Source organism: Diceros bicornis, chromosome 32, assembly GCF_020826845.1.
Source record: "Diceros bicornis minor isolate mBicDic1 chromosome 32, mDicBic1.mat.cur, whole genome shotgun sequence".
NCBI lineage: Eukaryota > Metazoa > Chordata > Mammalia > Perissodactyla > Rhinocerotidae > Diceros > Diceros bicornis.
The window spans coordinates 19,151,301-19,167,869 of NC_080771.1; the positions used below are offsets into that span (position 1 = coordinate 19,151,301).

Here is a 16,569-nt window from a genome sequence, read left to right on the forward strand (position 1 = left end):
GAGGTTTTTGGGAGAGGCAACAAGGACATCTGGTGAGGGAAATGGAAACTTCCAACTGCCTGCCCCAGGGCTTTATGGATAGAGAATGGAGGGAGGATCCTGGGAAGGACTGTTAGGCCCTCTGGCCCTTCCTCCCTCCTCGCCCCTACCTTCCCAGTATAGTCCCCTTACAGGGTGCCTGCAGTAGCAGTGGAGGGGCACAGGGTCACAGAACTGGTAGTCCACAAAATGGGGAAGGCCAGCAGAGAAAGAGACCCCAGAGGTCAGGTGTCAAGGTGCCCAAAGATGCTGCCACCACACACTGGGACCGGATAAACCTTCCTTGAAAACCTGGAGGCAGGTGTAGGACACACGAACAGAAGTGTCCTGCACATGGTGGGTGGGAGCGCAGTCTCAAGGGAGCCGGTCACCCTGAGTGTTTACAATACAAATCGGGTAGTGTGGGGGTCCAGAAACATCTAGGGGTAGAAATCCCTGATAAAAGCAGTCCCAGATTTAATTCCCACTGTGTCTGAAGGACTTTCAAAAAATATATCTCTCTTTATTGAGATATAACACACATAAAAAAGAAAGACCATAAAATTCACCCATTTAAAATGTACAGTTCAGTGGTTTTTAATATATTCACAGAGTTGCGCAACCCTCACCACAAGCTAAGTTTAGAACATTTTCATCATCCCCAAAAGAAACCCTGTACCCATTAGCAGTCACTCCTCACCCCCTGCCTAGCTCTAGCTAATCACTAACCTACTTTCTGTCTCTAGAGAGCTGAAGGAATGACACTGCGAAGGTTACAAATCTAGTCAACAAACATCTACTTTTTCTATTTTATGCACATGGAGAGTGTGAAGAGGAGGAATAGTGACGTAGGCTTTGCCCCCAAGTTGTTTACAGTTGGCAGTGATAAGGCCTAGTAGTTAACAGACCCAGCTGTTACTCACCAGTATGTCACTTGAGGCATGTTACATACTCTCTTCAGTGTCTTCATCTCTAAAATGGGATAACAATCATACTTATTTCATAATGTTTCTGTCAGGATTAAATGATAAAATGAGAAGAATCTAGTACAGAGCCTGGCCCATGGTAAGGGATCATAAATGTTTGTCAGTATGGGTCTTATACTACAAGGCAAATGCTGTGGGGCCTTGAGATCTGGTAAGGCTTTGGGAGGAGTCTGCGTGTGTGTGTGTGTGTGCGCGTGCATGCGTGTGTGTGTGTGTGTGTAGGGGCTTAGACAACACAAGCAAAGTTGGGTGGGTACATTCCAGGTAGAAAGAGCAGCATAAACAGAGGATGCCTAGAACACACATGGCGAAAGGCAAGGAGCAGTGAGTGATGTGCTTGGGAGAGGCTAGCCAGGGACACAAAGGCCCGAATGGGGTGAGTTTTGCGGATGGCAGAAAGCCGGGCTAAGAGAATTGTGATCTAGGCAGTGTGGGCAGTGATGTGCCTTAGGGAGCTCAACCGTAGCTGGTGCCAGGTGGAGGATGTGTGAAATCCCAGGTGGAGGACAGACTGGGAGAAGGAAAGGCTAGAGATGGAAGACCTGTTGGGAGGCTCCTCTAGCCGCCCAGGGCAGGTTGCCATTCTCAGACTTTAGTGTCAGAATCACTGGGGAGCTTGTCAAACATGCAGATTTCTGGGTCTACCCCAAAGGTTTTGAGTCAGCAGGTCTATGGGGGCCCAGAAATCTGTAATCTTAACCAGCTCCCCAGAGGGAGGTGGCCCACAGACCACATCCTTTGAGAATTACTAGATCAGAAAGGTTGTAGAAATCAAATCCACACAATCAGGCAACTGATGGTGTAGGGGAGGGGGTTCAGAGGGGCTCCTGAGCCTGGAGCTGGATAACTAAGAACGGTGGGACTGCCAGGCAGATGGCGGTGGTCAGAGCTGAGCAGACTGGGAGAAGAAAGCAGGTGAGCACAGCCAGGGGGAGGCAGGCATCTGGGATCCAGGAGAGCGAGCAAGTCAACAGCTTGTCCATGGGTCACCACCTGACTGGGCAGGATGACAGAAATGGCCTTTAGTGCCACCTGAGCTGCATCCAGGCCTTGAAGGAGGAAGGATTTTGACCTGGGGAGATAGGCATAGGCATTCCAGATAGAGGAGACAGTCTGAGACAAGACGTGTTATCAGATGAGTTTTCCAGGCCAGTACGGGAACTGGACAGGAAGGCTGTGATGCCTCTGGATGGCCTCAATTGCCACACTAAGGAGTTTGGAGTTTATTTAGGCCAAAAGCGAGAGAGGTATGGAAGGTTTGAGGGATTCATCACCCTCGCTGTCTGGGGCACTACTGAAGAGGGTATGCAAGGTTTGGGGTGGAGTAAGGGTAATGACTGTGGGTCTCTTATCACTAGGCCCAGTGAGGCACAGAGCCCCCATTTTATTTTTGATTGATTCATGTTGGCAAAGAACGGGAGGCTGAGGGACGCTTGGGAAGAGGCAGGGGAGGTAGGCCCATGCCCATTTTATGATCTCAGTGGAAAAGGCTGCTGTGAGTAGATTTTTCTGCCAGGAGAGCCACAGAGATGGGCCCCATGAGTCACTGCTCAGTCCTGCAAGCTCAGCCCATAGAGCCTGCTGTGGTCAGCGGCTCAGGCTGGCTCCAGGCCCAGCCCCCAGAGTTCCCCACTAGGCCTGAGTCTGTCCCCGTTTCTATCTGTCTCTTTGCCATCCTGGGGCTGTGTATCCTGCAGCTCTCTGCCTTTTCTGTGTCCCTTTCAGACTGAGCCTCTGAATCTGTCTCCATTTGTGACTCTGGTTTACATGTGGCTCAAGGATGGAGAGCCTCAGGAGGGCAGGGGTAGTGTGACCGGTCTCAGGCACCCTTAAGCATTTATTCTGTGCCAGGCCCTATGCTGGGTGCTGGAAGTATGTAAGTGGATAACATACAGTCTCTGTTTTCAAGAAGCTTACAATGCACATTCTACGTGGAGTGAATAAACTAAGGCCTGGCCCTGCCCCTGAATCTGTCTGCCTGCCTGTGTCCAGGGGTGCTGGGGTCAGCTATGGTCTGTGGCTTGAGGCCTCTCATTTGCCGCTGGCATTGGAGGGGTATGTGTGCCTGCCAGCAGGTCCCCCCCAGCTCTTAGGGCTCTGAGGAGGTCTGGCTGGTGGATGGGGGTGGGCAGACAGTGGGCAGCAGGAGGGGAGGGAGGAGGCGGGAGGCAGTGACTCAGTGAGGCGGCCCTGGGACAACTGGGGACAGAGCCAAGGTTGGTCCTGATGCTCATTGAAGCTAGAGGAGGGTAGGAAGAGAGGGCTGGCTGGGGCTTGGGGATGGAGCAGGACAACTCCAAAACTCCGCTCTCGCAGCCAGATCAGCTCACAAAGAAGGCTCCTTGGTAGCTGGTCTGAGAGCCTGGACTCTGGATGCTGACGTGGCAGCTGGGATTGGGGGGCGGATTGCTGTTGTTCCCACCGTGCCTGCTTCTGATGCTCAGGTTCCCTCCCCTGGCAGCCTCCCTGGGCTCACGAAGGAGGTGCCTGCCTTAGAGCCAAGGAAGCCATTACACCCACTGCCCCCTCCCCACCAGGAACCAAGGGCCTGAGCACGCTGTGGGGCACAGTGCCTTCTGGCCACATAGCCCACCTTCTTACAGTCTTCCTATGAATTTTGGGGAGTGTCAGGACAGGCCCACATGCCCCAAAGGGATCTCACACTTCAGAGCTGGGAGGGATCTCACAAGTCAACTATCCAAGCGACTTTCACCAGTTCAGGATCCTCTGACTGAGGGTGAAATGAAGGGAAGGGCATGAACACAGCCCAAGTGCTGATGGCAAGTGGGCATCTAGCATATGAAGTCTTCCCTAGTCCTCATGGCAACCTCAGGAGAAAGGAACGACTTTCTTTTTTTACAGGTAAGTAAGGCGAGGCTCAAAGAGAACTGAGTGGCTGGAGCTCACCCAGCAGGTAAGTGGAGCAGCAGACCTGGGTTAGTGTCTCTGAGGCTCCAGGAACCCCATCCCAGCCTCCTTGGCTGAACTTGGTGGGGAGGTGGTGTGGGACTGGGGAGGGGCTTCCTCCGCACTGTACCTGAAAGAAGTGCTAGGAATGCAAGGGAGTAGAGGGTCTGGGCCTGGTAGACTGGTGGATTCTGGCAGGCCTAGGTCAGCTCCCATCCCAGAGGGTTCCCTGCCCCCTCCTTCCCTCCAGCCCAAACAGCAGCCCCTCATCCCGTCGTGGGATCATACAACCTGTCCCTTGGTGCCTGGGCCTGGGGACTGGAAGAAAGATGGGGGCTGCAATAGCGGGGCCCCTCCCCCCCATCCTCCCATCCTCCTCCTAGCTTCCAGCAGTCCCAAGCAGCTGGTCTGGGCTCTAGGGACCTCCTGGGACCCTGGGCCCACACTTTCTCCTGGCTGAGAGGAATGAGTGTTCCTTGTTTTGCCGAGGAAGGCTGGGGCAGGGCTTCTCTCATACTGCGTGCCTTCAAGAGCAGAAGCCCTGGCAAGCCCCTTCCCCCGCCTCCCTCCCGCCCCCAGGAGGACCCACACCCTTACTCACCCTCGCGCACCCACACCGCCTTCCCCAGCGGGGGATCGCTTCCGGCGCCCTTCAGCAGGCCCAGGGAGTGGGCACAGTGGAACGGCCGTTGGTCGCTGCCCCTACCGGCGGACTGAGGAGCCGAGTCAAAGTCAGCAGGGCCCTGGGGTAGGGGTGGGGGTGGGGGTGGAGCAGAGCCTTTCCGACACGCGGGGGAGGAGGGGGCGGCGGGCAAGGGGCGCTGCGAGGACCCGCGCTTCCGGGCGCTTCGGGCGGCTGCCGTCGGGCCTGGCGGGGTGGGCTGTGGCTCCGTCCTCCGGCCCCCAGGGGGCGGCGCGGCGCCGCGTCCTTTGCCGCCCTGCGTTCCCTGCCCCGCGGCCAGGAAGCGGCGCCTGCGGACGCCAGGCGGCGCGCTGTACTCGCCGTCGAGGCGGCGGTGCGGTACGTTCGAGGGCACGAGCTGCGCTGCTTCCCGGGCCTCGCGGATCCCGGCAGCGCACCCCGGGGGCGTGAGTGCGGCGGGCGGGTGATGGGGTTGGGGCTGCGCGAGTCGCGGCGAGGCCAGTGCCGGCTGGGCAGGACTGAGCGCGAGCAGGAGGCTGCGCCGTGCCCACGCCATCAGCCTCCCACCCGCATAGGCCTGCAAAGCATGGCGGTGAGTGCGCATCCCAGCGTGGGGGCCCACCCAGCGTGGGGGCCCACCCGGCGGAGGCCCACGTGAGCGCAGGCGGGCAGGGCCTGGACAGAAGGGAGACCTGTGCCGGTCTCCCGTCTCCTCAGGTCTGAACTGCGGCAGCATCTGTACCCTCTGTGCGCGGACACCAAGACTGGCACCTTGTATGGCCTAGTGCGTTCTGCCTGCGTTACCTGCCGATTCCTACCCGACCGTATTCTACCCATTTCCTGGAAGAGCTGAGGCCTCAGTTCACACCGAGGCCCCAGCCCCTCTCTCACTGGCCCTGAGAAGGCCCGGCCTTAAGGAGAGGGTGATGGAAGGGTCCCCAGAGGATGGGGGTGAGTCCCCAGACACCCAGGGTCATGCCACCGACTGGAGGTTTGCTGTGTGCAGTTTCAGGGATGCCTGGGATGAGGAAGAACCTGCTTCGCAGATGCAGGTTAAAGACCCTAATCCCACAAGACCACCAGCAGGGGCAGCCCAGGGTGATGGGCTACAGTGCAGCCCCTTGCCTGGAGAGTTTCAGTCACCCCCAGGACAGATGGCTGCAGATGGGTCAGGGGATGGCCAGAGGAGCACCTTAGGAGGTTCCTCAGTCAAGTCAGAGGAACCAGCCTTCTCTGAAGTTGAGAGCCTTCTATGCCCAATGTCCTCCCACCTCAGCCTGGCACAGGGCAAGAGTGCCAGCCAAGGGGGAGGGTTGGCAGGGGACCCAGTTCCAGGCAGGGTAATGCCAGCCAGCTTGGGTCCTGAGGGGTTGGAAAGTGACCCTGTGGACCTTGGAGACTCTTCATCTGAGACGTCATCAGAGCTGCTGGAGTCAGGTAAGGGAGAACTGGGCAGGGAAGTCTTGGAAGGGAGTAGGAGGTGCCTGGAGGTGGGTGCCAAGACTTGGGGAGGGCTCTGACCCTACTCAGACTGAAGTCAAGGTCTCAGAAGGGGTCTTGGGGTAGGTGGCCCAATGCAGACCCAAGCCATTTCCCTTCCCAAGACCGCAGTAGATCCAGCCTCTCTAAGCCCACTGACTACCTCCTGGCCCAAGACCTCACCTGGGAGCTGCTGGCCAGTGGCATGGCAGCCCTACCAGGTAGTGGGAGAGACTAGTGGTGGTGGAGGTGGGGTGACTTGATTGGACAGGTGTTCACTGCCCTCTCCCTACAGGGACTCGGGATGTAGAAGGTCGAGCAGTACTGCTTCTCTGTGCCCATAGCCCAGCCTGGCTTCACCCCAAGTGCAGCAGCCGTGAACTCTTCCGCCTCCTGCTTTACCTGCGAAGCATCCCCAGGTTAGGGGGAGGAGATTGGGGGACGGGCCTGAGCCAGGAGATGGCAGTGCCTGGGAATTAGATACTGAACCAAAGCCTGCCCCTTTAGACCTGAAGTACAGGCCCTGGGACTGACCGTGCTAGTGGATGCCAGAATTTGTCCCCCGAGCTCTTCCCTCTTCTGGGGGCTCAGCCAACTGCAAGTGAGTACAGGGTTGTAAGCCCCACTCCCCCATACCTTTTGTGTAGGGTTGGGGGGGCAGGGCTGAACTCAGATTCCTTGCAGGAAGCAGCCCCAGGGTCGGTGCACCAGGTGCTCCTAGTGGGAAAGATGCCTGAGGAGGTGCCTTCAGGGCTGCAGGTACTGAGCCATATTGGCCAGGGGTGGAGGTGTGGTGCTTCCCCTCCAGGCCTGGGTTACACCACCTTCTTTTCCTGCAGCTAGAGCAGCTGCCCTCTCATCAGAGCCTGCTGACCCACATCTCTACCTCGGGGTTGCCCACTTCACTGGGAGGAGGCCTGCCTTACTGTCACCAGGCCTGGCTGGACTTCCGGATGGTCAGTGCACTGGGTGGGGCATAGGGCGGGTGTGCAGGCAACCTGGCCAGCAGAGGAGCCTCTCCTGGGCTGGCTTGAGCAGCACAAAGCTGGCTGCGGTGGCCTGGAATCCAGGATGCCTGGGACCAGCACTGTGCTCTGCTCTGGTCATACCTGACCCTACTCACAGCGTCTGGAAGCCCTACTGCAGAGCTGCCAGGTGGTTTGTGCCCTGCTCCAGGGGGCCATTGAGAGCGTGAAGGCTGTGCCTCAGCCCATGAAGTCTGGGGTGAGTGTCCCCTTCCAACACCTCCCCAAATGCTCCCGTCTCCCTCCTTTTCTCCCATGGCCACCTCCAAGGCCTGTTGCCCTTGATCACAGGAAGTCAGTCGGTTGCTACGGCAGGCACGGGTCCTGATGCAGCATGTGCTAGACTCGCCACGGCTGGCATGGCTACAGTGCCAGGGGGGATTGGAGCTGGCATGGCTGAAGCAGGAGGTCCCAGAGGTGACCCTGAGCCCAGACTACAGGTAGGTGCAAGCCCAGCTTCCAGATCTTGCCCCAGCCCACCCTTTCCCATGCGAAGGATTCAGCTGGCTGGCTCAGAACCAGCCAGGATTATGGTCCCAGGACAGGGTGGAGTGGAGCAAGGCAACTGGCAGGGGCCCTAAGACCATGTACCCTGCACTAGGCCAGCGGTGGACGAGGTCGATGAGCTGTATGGGCGTGTGGACGGACTGCTGCACCAACTCACCCTGCAGAGTAACCGTCGAGTACAGGCACTGGAGTTGGTCCAGACGCTGGAGGCCCAGGAGGGCCGGCTGCACCAGGTGGGAACTATCTGCCCAGATGGGCCCCGCCCCTAATCTCAAGCATGACCCCTACCCTACAGCAGCTCTCCTTTCCCTGCTTGTGCCCCTCCAGATTGAAGTGTGGCTACAGAAGGAGGGCTGGCCAGCACTTGAGAAGCCAAGGGAGCCCTCACTGGACATGCTGCTCCAGGCTCAAGGCCCCTTTCAGGAGCTGGACCGGGTTGCCCAGGTGAGTTTGGTCACTTGTTTATTCCGTAGGCACTGGGGCACTTTGCCAGGGACTAGAAATGCAGGGTGGGTGAAAGCAAATCTGTCTTTTGCTCTCTTGTAATTTATAATCCAGCAGAAGAGATCAGTTGTTGTCAAAAGTTCCAAGTAATATATGTGTGTTTGCAAACTGAGGCAAAAGCTCTGGCGAGAAGCAATGCAGGTGTTTCTACCTGAGTGTATAATAAAGACTTGACCCAGAAAGGGTGTTGGGCCAGCTTTCTTTTTTTTTTAAGTTGTTAAATTTTTGTTGTACATTATTGTTTGTCAGTCACCATATAAATGCATCCCTCCACCCCTTGTGCCCACCCCCCACTCCCCTTGCCCCTGGTAACCACCAAACAGTTCTGTCTGTCTGTGTGTTGGTTTATCTTCCACAAATGAGTGAAATCATGCAGTGTTTGTATTTCTCTTTCTGGTAGGCAAGCGTTCTTGAGATAGTGACTTTTGAGTTGAGAGCTGAAGGATAGGTTGGGGTTAACCAAGCAGATGAGGGTTGGGGATAAGAGACATTCCAGGCTGAGGCAGCAAACAGCATGTGCAAAGATCCTGTGGTAGGAAGGAGCATGACTTGCCTGAAGAACCATGAGAAGGACAGGTTGAAATGCAGAGCAGAAGAGGGAGAGTAGTGTGAGATGAGGTAAAAGAAGGCTGAAAATGTGGTCAGTGGCCAGATTGCTGGGCCCTGTAGCAGTGTAAAATTTAAGCAGGAAAGTCACGTAATCAGATCCGTGTTCTAGGAAGATTACCTTATTTTCTGGGTAGACAGTGACTTGGAGGATGGACGTGGAGAGTCCATTGAAGGGGCAATTGCAATGGTATGGGTGGGAGTGATGCTTGCTCTGACCAGGATGGTGGCAGAGGAGATGGATTTGAGAAATTGATGGGATTTGATGGTGGGTACATAAGAGAGGGGAGAGGGAAAGGGAGGTTGTAAGGATGAATGGGTGCTGTTCCCTGAGAGAGGGATCAGGAGACAAGGACTTTCTGGGGGAAGGGCTTTCATGAATCCAGTCTTGGGTGTGCTTTGGAGATGACTGTGAGGGAATGAGACAAAGACCCCTGGGGATTGGGTCTAGAGCTCAGAGGAGAGATCTGGCTGCAGAGGGTCACTTGGGAGATGTGGGTGTGTGGGTGACATTTGAAGTGTGGTCACACAAGACTGTCTGGGGAGAGAGAGTGGACTGTCTTCAGGAGCCCCAGCATTTAATGGCCCAGGTGAGGAACAGGGAGCAAGAGGAGGAACCATCAGAGCAGGACCAGGAGAATCAGGAGAATGGGGAGGGGGCAGGGGAGCCAGGGGAGAAAGGGTTGGATGTTGCTGAGTGGTAGTCAGAGGAGACCTGAGAAGTGCAGGGGATGGAGGCAGAAGTGGGTTTGGAGTGGGCTGAGAAGTTGAAGAAGCAGTGATAGAGAGGACAGACAGTTCCTCCAGGAAGTTTAGCTGTGGAGAGGGGCACAGAGAGAAGGGAGAATGGGTGGGAGTGGAGGGAAGGTCTTCAATCACAGGAGAGATTTGATGACATTTAGATGTGGGTAGAAAAGACCTGGGCATGGAGGCTTGACCACCAGGCTTAGGGCCAGCTGAGCCCAATCTCTGTCTCCAGGAGCAGGTCAGGCGAGGTGAGAAGTTTCTGCAGCCACTGGCTGGCTGGGAGGCAGCTGAACTGGGCCCCCCTGGGGCCCGCTTTCTGGCCTTGCAAGCCCAGCTGACTGAATTTTCTAGGGCTTTGGCCCAGCGGCGGCAGCAGCTGGCAGATGCTGAGAAGCTGTTGCAGTTCTTCAAGCAGGTTGGTGAGGGGTCCCGTCCCTGACTCCAGGTGGTCGGTGGGGCCAGAGGATGGCTGCCCAGCTCCACCACAGCCTGAGCTCTTCCTGGACCTCCTGCCTCTTCTCCCTCCTTGTCTTCAGTCTGACCCCGAAATCTAACCACTGGGGATGTGGCCTGGGGCCAGCATCCTGTGGGGATGGGGAGTGGGTAGAGGAGAAGGCTCAGCGGTCTCTGTGGGATTCTCTTTCAATGTCTGTGTGGCCTTGGTGTTGCAGGCTTCGACATGGGCTGAGGAGGGGCAGCGGGTGTTGGCAGAGCTGGAGCAGGAGCGCCCAGGGGTCGTGCTGCAACGGCTGCAGTTGCATTGGACCAAGCACCCTGACTTGCCTCCTGCCCACTTCCGAAAGATGTGGGCTCTGGCCACAGGGCTGGGCTCCGAAGGCATCCGCCAGGAGTGCCGCTGGGCCTGGGCGCGGTGCCAGGACACCTGGCTGGCCCTGGACCAGAAGCTAGAGGCTGCCCTGAAGCCACCACCAACAGGCAGCACAGCTAGCCTGTGTGTCAGTCGGGTCCCTGCTGCACCTGCCACCCCTCCCCTGAGGAAGGCATACAGCCTTGATCGGAATCTGGGGCAGAGTCTCCGAGAGACTGCCCACCAGTGCCACCATGGGGCCATTGTGGCTGCCTGCCATGGACCAGAGGTCGGAGGTGGTGCCCAGCCAGGGTCATCCCCTACCATGCCTCCATCAGGCAGCTCTGACCCCAGGAGCCCCAACAGGTGCAGGCAGTGGGCAGGGCCGGGAGGGCAGGGCAGGGCAGATGTCTTGGGTCCTGACCTCACCCACCTGGTAGGCTCCAGCTGGTGCTGGCGGAGATGGTGGCTACAGAGCGGGAGTATGTCCGTGCCCTTGACTACACCATAGAGAACTACTTCCCTGAGCTGGATCGCCCTGATGTGCCCCAGGGCCTCCGTGGCCAGCGTGCTCACCTCTTTGGCAACCTGGAGAAGCTGCGGGACTTCCACTGCCATTTCTTCCTGCGTGAGCTGGAGGCCTGCACGCGGCACCCACCCCGGGTGGCCTATGCCTTCCTGCGTCACGTAAGCCCCCCAGGCCACATGGCCCCCAGCTCAACAAGTGTGAGTTCTGCCACACTCAACAAAGAGCTACTTTGCACATGCTTGGTGCCAGGTCCTGTGCTTGGTACAGCTATAAGTGAGACCCATAAGGTCCCTGCCCTTCAGGGCGCTCATAGTTTAGTAGAGGAGACATAAAAGTGAAAAAGGTAACTCCAGATTATAGTTGGGGCTAGGAGAAAAATAATCAGGATAGAAAGATAATTGTGAGTTAGCCACAGGGCAGGGGTACCCCCTTTAGCAAAAGCAGTTAGAGAGGCCTCTTAGAGGAGCTGACGTTTGAGCTGAGGCCAGAGGGAGGAGCTAGAGTCAGAGTGTTCCATCCAGATCAAGTGCAAAGCCCTGGGCCAGGAAAGAGGCCCAGTGGTCAAGGAAGAGTAAGGTCAACGTGGCTGAGTGTAGTGAGCAAGAGGGGTAGTTCGAGGTGAGGTGAGACTAGAGTGGTGTTCATAGAGCTGTGGGAAGAGCAGAGCTGGATGCAGGACTTCATCCCCAGAGGGCCTATGGAGAAGTACCCCTCTGTACAGTCTCTGTTCTTGCCAGATCACCCCTCATTCAAAGCAGGGTAGATTGGCTCTGTGGGGGAGGCCTCCCTGGGAGCTTCCTGTTGGCATTTTGGTCTTCTCAAGCTGAGAGTGTCTGGCCCGAGTCAGGGCAGACTTGGGAGCTCAGCCCCTTTCACCTAGGCTGAGCCATGTGTCCTTGCAGAGGGTGCAGTTTGGGATGTATGCCCTCTATAGCAAGAATAAACCTCGCTCTGATGCCTTGATGACCAGCTATGGTCACATCTTCTTCAAGGTAGGCGAGCCTGAGACTGTAGCGGGAGGAGGGGATGGAGGGAGTACCTTGAAGCCACCTGATGGTCTCCCATCTACCTGGCAGGACAAGCAGCAAGCACTGGGGGACCAACTGGACTTGGCCTCCTACCTTCTGAAGCCCATCCAGCGCATGAGCAAGTATGCACTGCTGCTGCAGGAGCTGGCACGGGCCTGTGGGGGGCCCACGCAGGAGCAGAGTGCCTTGCGGGCCGCCCAGAGCCTCGTGCGCTTCCAGCTGCGACATGGCAATGACCTGCTAGCCATGGACGCCATCCAGGGCTGTGACGTAAGTCATCTCAGGCTGTGGTGGGCTGGTGCAACGGGTGTGAAGACAGGGGCCAGAAGAGGCTAGGCACCTACCGGGCCCCAACTTGGCAGGTTAACCTCAAGGAACAGGGGCAGCTGGTGCGACAGGATGAGTTCACAGTGCGCACTGGGCGCCACAAGTCCTTGCGCCGTATCTTCCTCTTTGAAGAGCTGCTGCTCTTCAGCAAGCCTCGCCGAGGATCCACAGGCGTCGACACATTTGCCTACAAGCGCTCCTTCAAGGTAGGCCCACCTGACCCTGCCCTGTGCATCCTGCTCGCCCAGTGCCTCACCAAGCCCTTCTCTCGGCCACACAGATGGCAGACCTTGGCCTCACTGAATGCTGTGGGGATAGCAACCTGCGCTTTGAGATCTGGTTCCGCCGTCGCAAGGCCAGGGACACCTTTGTGCTGCAAGCTGCCAGCTTGGCCACCAAGCAGGCTTGGACAGCTGACATCTCTCGCCTGCTCTGGAGGCAGGCCGTCCACAACAAGGGTGGGTCCCTGCCCCCTACTTCAACCCACACTCCTCTCTGTGGAGAGCTTACATTGTCCCACAGGGGCCCAGAGAGGGCCTAGAGACCTGGAAATGCTTGGGAGTAGGGAGAAGGATCAGCAGCAGCCAGTGCAGGGGAAAGAACTTCAAAGTCAGGCAGTCCTCCTGTCACTGTTTCTGACTATGGACACAGTATTAACCTCTCTGCATATCAGAGGGCTCATCTTCAAAAGAGGAATTAGGACAACTGCCCACGGGATTGTTGGGAGGAGAGAGCCTGGCACCAGAAAGGCTCAGTGCACAGACAGTTAATCTGCTGGGTGTGGGTGTACAGGAAAGACTTATTTAAGCAGGAGGGGTAGACAGAGGCCCAAGGGCCAAGCTGATTTCCAGAGGGGCCCGACCTATGCCCACTCTCCACTCAGAGGTGCGCATGGCTGAGATGGTGTCCATGGGTGTGGGGAGCAAGGCCTTCCGGGACATCGCCCCCAGCGAGGAAGCTATCAACGACCGCACCGTCAACTACTTCCTGAAGTGCCGAGGTAGCAGGCAGGCTATAGGGGTCGGGGGTGAGGAGAGCTGCTGGAGGCAACATGGACCTCTGTCAGCCTTGGCCTGTGCTCCCCTTGGGACCTTGGCCCAGGTGGGCTCTGGCCTGTCTCAACCTGACCCTCTCTCTTATGCAGTTCGCTCTCGGGCCTCCATTGCTGTGGCCCCATTTGACTATGACAGCCCCTACCTGGGGGCCTCGAGCTCCCTTCCTGGAGACCCTGCCTCTTGCTCTGTACTGGGGTCCCTCAACCTGCACCTGTACAGAGACCCAGCTCTTCTGGGCCTCCACTGGCCCCTGTATTCCACCAGCTTCCCAGAGGAAGCAGCACTGGAGGCTGAAGTGGAGCTGAGCAGCCAGCCGTCTTTGAGTAGGTCTGGGCTTAGCCAGAGGCAGGAGGGCATGGCTTGGGATCTGGGCCTGCCCTGCTGACAGCTCACCCAGTTTCCTTCCATAGCTCCTGAGGACTCAGAGGTCTCATCCCAGTGCCTGTCAGCCAGTGGCTCCAGTGGCTCTGACAGCAGCTGTGTGTCAGGGCAGGCCCTGGGCAGGGGCCTGGAGGACTTGTCCTATGTGAGTGCCATTTTGCCCTATACCCACCAGGCCCTCCCTAGCCCAGTCCAGGCCTGTGGCTGCCTTTCCTTTAGGTGGGGGCATTGGGCCAGAGCCATTCCCCAGAGACCCCACCTGGACCCTGAGCCAGGGAAATAGGCATTCATGCCTAACTTGGCACCACAGGTCTGAGCCTGGGCTTGAAGGTGGACAGTGGACCCGGCAGTCTGTAGATCCAAGGAACATCACCTCCTCTCAGGATCTGCTGTGACCAGGGCATGGCTGGCACTTGGTCCATCTCCAGCCCACGTGCACAGCCCTATTGACTGCCCTTTCTGAGGTCTGTGCCCATTGGCAGACCAGCAGGGGTCTCTCCAGGGGAGTCTGGCTGCAGAGCCTTCAGACTCTCATTCATGAGTTCATTCATGAGCACCCTGATCCTGGGCTCCTGGCCCTGTATCCCCTTCTTTTGTCCCCCTTTCCAGCTCCCATCCCAGTTGTGGATTAGGATTAGGCTAAGCAGAGGGTGGGTGTTTGTTTCCATGCTCTAGGCTGGTGGAGCACCAAGTGGCTCTGGCAGTGACTGGGCTGCCCCCCACCCTCAGGAGGAACACAGGTGGCTTCCCAGCAGCTGCTTCCCACCCCTAGATCTCAAAGCCACATTCCCCAAACTTAGGGGTAGGCCCATCCCTATTGGACCCTTACTCTTGCTTGCTGTAGCTCCCCAGGCCCAGCCCCTTCTTTCCTGGGTCAGTTTGATTATATTTACTCAATGCTTTTAGAATAGCTTTCAATTACAGTTGTTGTCTAAAATTACTTCACTGGTTGTTAGGTCTTTGGTGTCTCAGAGAGGGAGTCCAGGCCCTTGGCTCATGATTTACACTTTATTTGTTTATAATAAAAAATAGACTGATGCGCATCCTTGAATAGCACATGCATTCTGGGGATATCCCCAGTTAAAATGAGCCTTGGCTGTTGTGGGTATGTGGGGGCAGCGTCGCTGGGCACCCTAGCCCTCTTGTAAGTACTTGCCCAGGATAGAATAAGAGACAGACGTAGACAGGCCTCTCTGGATGAGCAGGTCCACGCAGCGGCCATATTTCCTGGCAAAAGGCAGTGTGAGCTGGAAGGAAAGGCTGGTCTTATTTCTGATTTGCTGGCCAGTTCCCCACTCTGGCTGTGTGTGGGCAAGGTCCTCCCATCTGGGTGGGCACAGGGGAAGGGCAAGGCCAGCTGTTGGGAACCTGATGCTCTTGGGCTCAGTTCTGCCCAAAGGCATCTCACAGGGCTATGGCTAGGGGTGGCTACCAGAGAACAAAGAGAATAACCAGAGGGTCAAAAATGTATGTTTCCTGCCACTGGTTTTCCACCGTTTAGCCATAGATGCTGACTTCACCTTTCCAATCAATAAACTAGCCAGAGGCCTAATAGTAGTGTGTTTATGGTGGAAGGTGTTATAATAATGCCCTTGATTACAGAAATACCAGGTTAATGAGAAATTAGCTAAATCTTTTTCACCTACAATGTTAAAATAAAAACCTTGGAACCCTAAAATTATTTTAAGGAATCAAGAAACAAAAAACCGGGGCAGGCCCTGTGGCATAGTGGTTAAGTTTGGCATGTTCCACTTTGGCAGCCTGGGTTCACAGGTTCGGATCCCGGTCACAGACCTACACCACTCATCAACTACTCTGTGGTGGTGACCCACATATAAAGTAGAGGAAGATGGGCACAAATTTTAGCTTAGGGCTCATCTTCCTCAGCAAAAAAAAAAGAGAGAAACAAAAAACCTGGGTCATTCTTTTGCCTTTATTGGACATTTTCTTTTTCTCTGTAAAGAATGTTTTAAAGCAGCTTAAATATGAAATGAATGTACAAAAGTGGTGACATCATGGCTAAGCAGGTGAAGTTGGTATCAGCTGTTAAAAAGGTTTGGCTGCCAATAGTTTGTCTGATTTCAGCACCCCAAAAGCTTGGGCTCATAGGATGTGCTTCCCCGAGTGTGGCCAGGGTTGTCAGTGGTGAATGCAAAATTGCTATCATTGGAGGAAAATTACAAAAACCAGTAGCCTGAATACTGTTTTTTGACCACTCTGGACTGGTTAATTTCAGCTATCGTTTCTCCCTCCCCTGGACCAGGGACTAGAGGTCTAGTTGCCTGCCTCCCCTTCTGGGCAGCACTGGCCTGGCCCTCATGCAGGTGCAGCAAGACATTGTCCATCTGAGGCATCCATAGGGTCACCATTCCCAGTGGAGTGCAAGTGGCCCTCACCTCCACCCAGCTGTACAGGTGTTCCTGGGTGTGCCGGTCATCCTTGAAGCCAGTGATGGCCAGCAAATCCACCACAAACTGCTTGGGGCTGATGTGCAGGGTCTGCCAGAAGAGCCCACAGTCAGGCAGGGCTGGGGGCAGCTGCCTGACACACATTTGCTCTGAACCCCTCAGAGTGGGATGCAGAGCAGGGGCTTCCCTGAGCCCGCAGGAGCCGCAGACGTCGGGGGGCATTGTCACTCCAAACTGCCTCTTGGCCGAGGTTCGGTCCAGATGATGGTGCCCTGTCTTCCTGTCCCTGCCCTTCTTGGCATCCTTCTGCCCCTGACCTATTTCCCTTATCCCCCCTCTTGGCTTGGTTCCTCTTGCCTTGCACCACTTATTGTGGAGGCAAGGGGACAGGTGGAGAAGGAACAGGGCCTGGAGCCTCTCACACATACCCAGAGCTGGTTGGCCAGGGAGACCACTTTGGCTGTGATGGCTTTGGGGTCCTTTTGCCTGATGGAATCCAGGATGATGTCTGTCAGGAAGCGGTGACATTTCTGTGCATAAAACATCTCTTCCCAGGACAGAGAGAAACTCAGGAAAGTCACCTCTGTGGAGGAGAGAGTGGATGTGGCCAC

At 56.4% G+C, this 16,569-nt stretch overlaps 2 protein-coding genes across 4 annotated transcripts in view; one reads left to right on the forward strand and one right to left on the reverse strand.

Moving 5' to 3' along the window:
• The first annotated feature begins 5,229 nt into the window (after positions 1-5,229).
• Positions 5,230-14,657, forward strand: PLEKHG4 (pleckstrin homology and RhoGEF domain containing G4). 3 transcript variants are annotated; one of them, XM_058528024.1, is made up of 20 exons: positions 5,230-5,991; positions 6,159-6,254; positions 6,329-6,452; positions 6,541-6,634; positions 6,718-6,792; positions 6,873-6,989; positions 7,159-7,257; positions 7,350-7,498; positions 7,660-7,798; positions 7,893-8,009; positions 9,655-9,837; positions 10,094-10,596; positions 10,671-10,917; positions 11,662-11,751; positions 11,836-12,057; positions 12,150-12,320; positions 12,395-12,572; positions 12,998-13,492; positions 13,580-13,695; positions 13,861-14,657. In XM_058528024.1, exons 1-20 carry the CDS (start codon positions 5,481-5,483, stop codon positions 13,864-13,866), a joined length of 3,732 nt encoding a protein of 1,243 aa, XP_058384007.1. In that variant the 5' UTR covers positions 5,230-5,480; the 3' UTR covers positions 13,867-14,657. The 3 variants fall into 3 exon arrangements, with proteins under 3 accessions (XP_058384007.1, XP_058384009.1, XP_058384006.1); XM_058528026.1 differs by having other exon boundaries at positions 12,998-13,114; positions 13,259-13,492; positions 13,580-14,657; XM_058528023.1 differs by having other exon boundaries at positions 13,580-14,657.
• Positions 14,658-14,683: 26 nt separating this feature from the next.
• KCTD19 (potassium channel tetramerization domain containing 19) overlaps positions 14,684-16,569 on the reverse strand; it is a 30,600-nt gene continuing 28,714 nt past the window's right edge. Inside the window, exons 14-16 of the mRNA XM_058527715.1 lie at positions 16,387-16,541; positions 15,947-16,048; positions 14,684-14,797 (exon numbers count right to left, since the gene is read on the reverse strand). Of these exons, the coding sequence (XP_058383698.1) occupies positions 14,684-14,797; positions 15,947-16,048; positions 16,387-16,541 (371 nt within the window). The remainder of the gene's footprint in view (positions 14,798-15,946; positions 16,049-16,386; positions 16,542-16,569) is intronic.

Coding starts and splice junctions, on each gene's coding strand:
- PLEKHG4 (XM_058528023.1), top strand. CDS start 5,481: ATGGAAGGGTCCCCAGAGGATGGGGGTGAGTCCCCAGACACCCAGGGT. Junction 6,453..6,540: donor TACCTGCGAAGCATCCCCAG/GTTAGGGGGAGG, acceptor CTGCCCCTTTAG/ACCTGAAGTACAGGCCCTGG. Junction 10,918..11,661: donor CCTATGCCTTCCTGCGTCAC/GTAAGCCCCCCA, acceptor GTGTCCTTGCAG/AGGGTGCAGTTTGGGATGTA.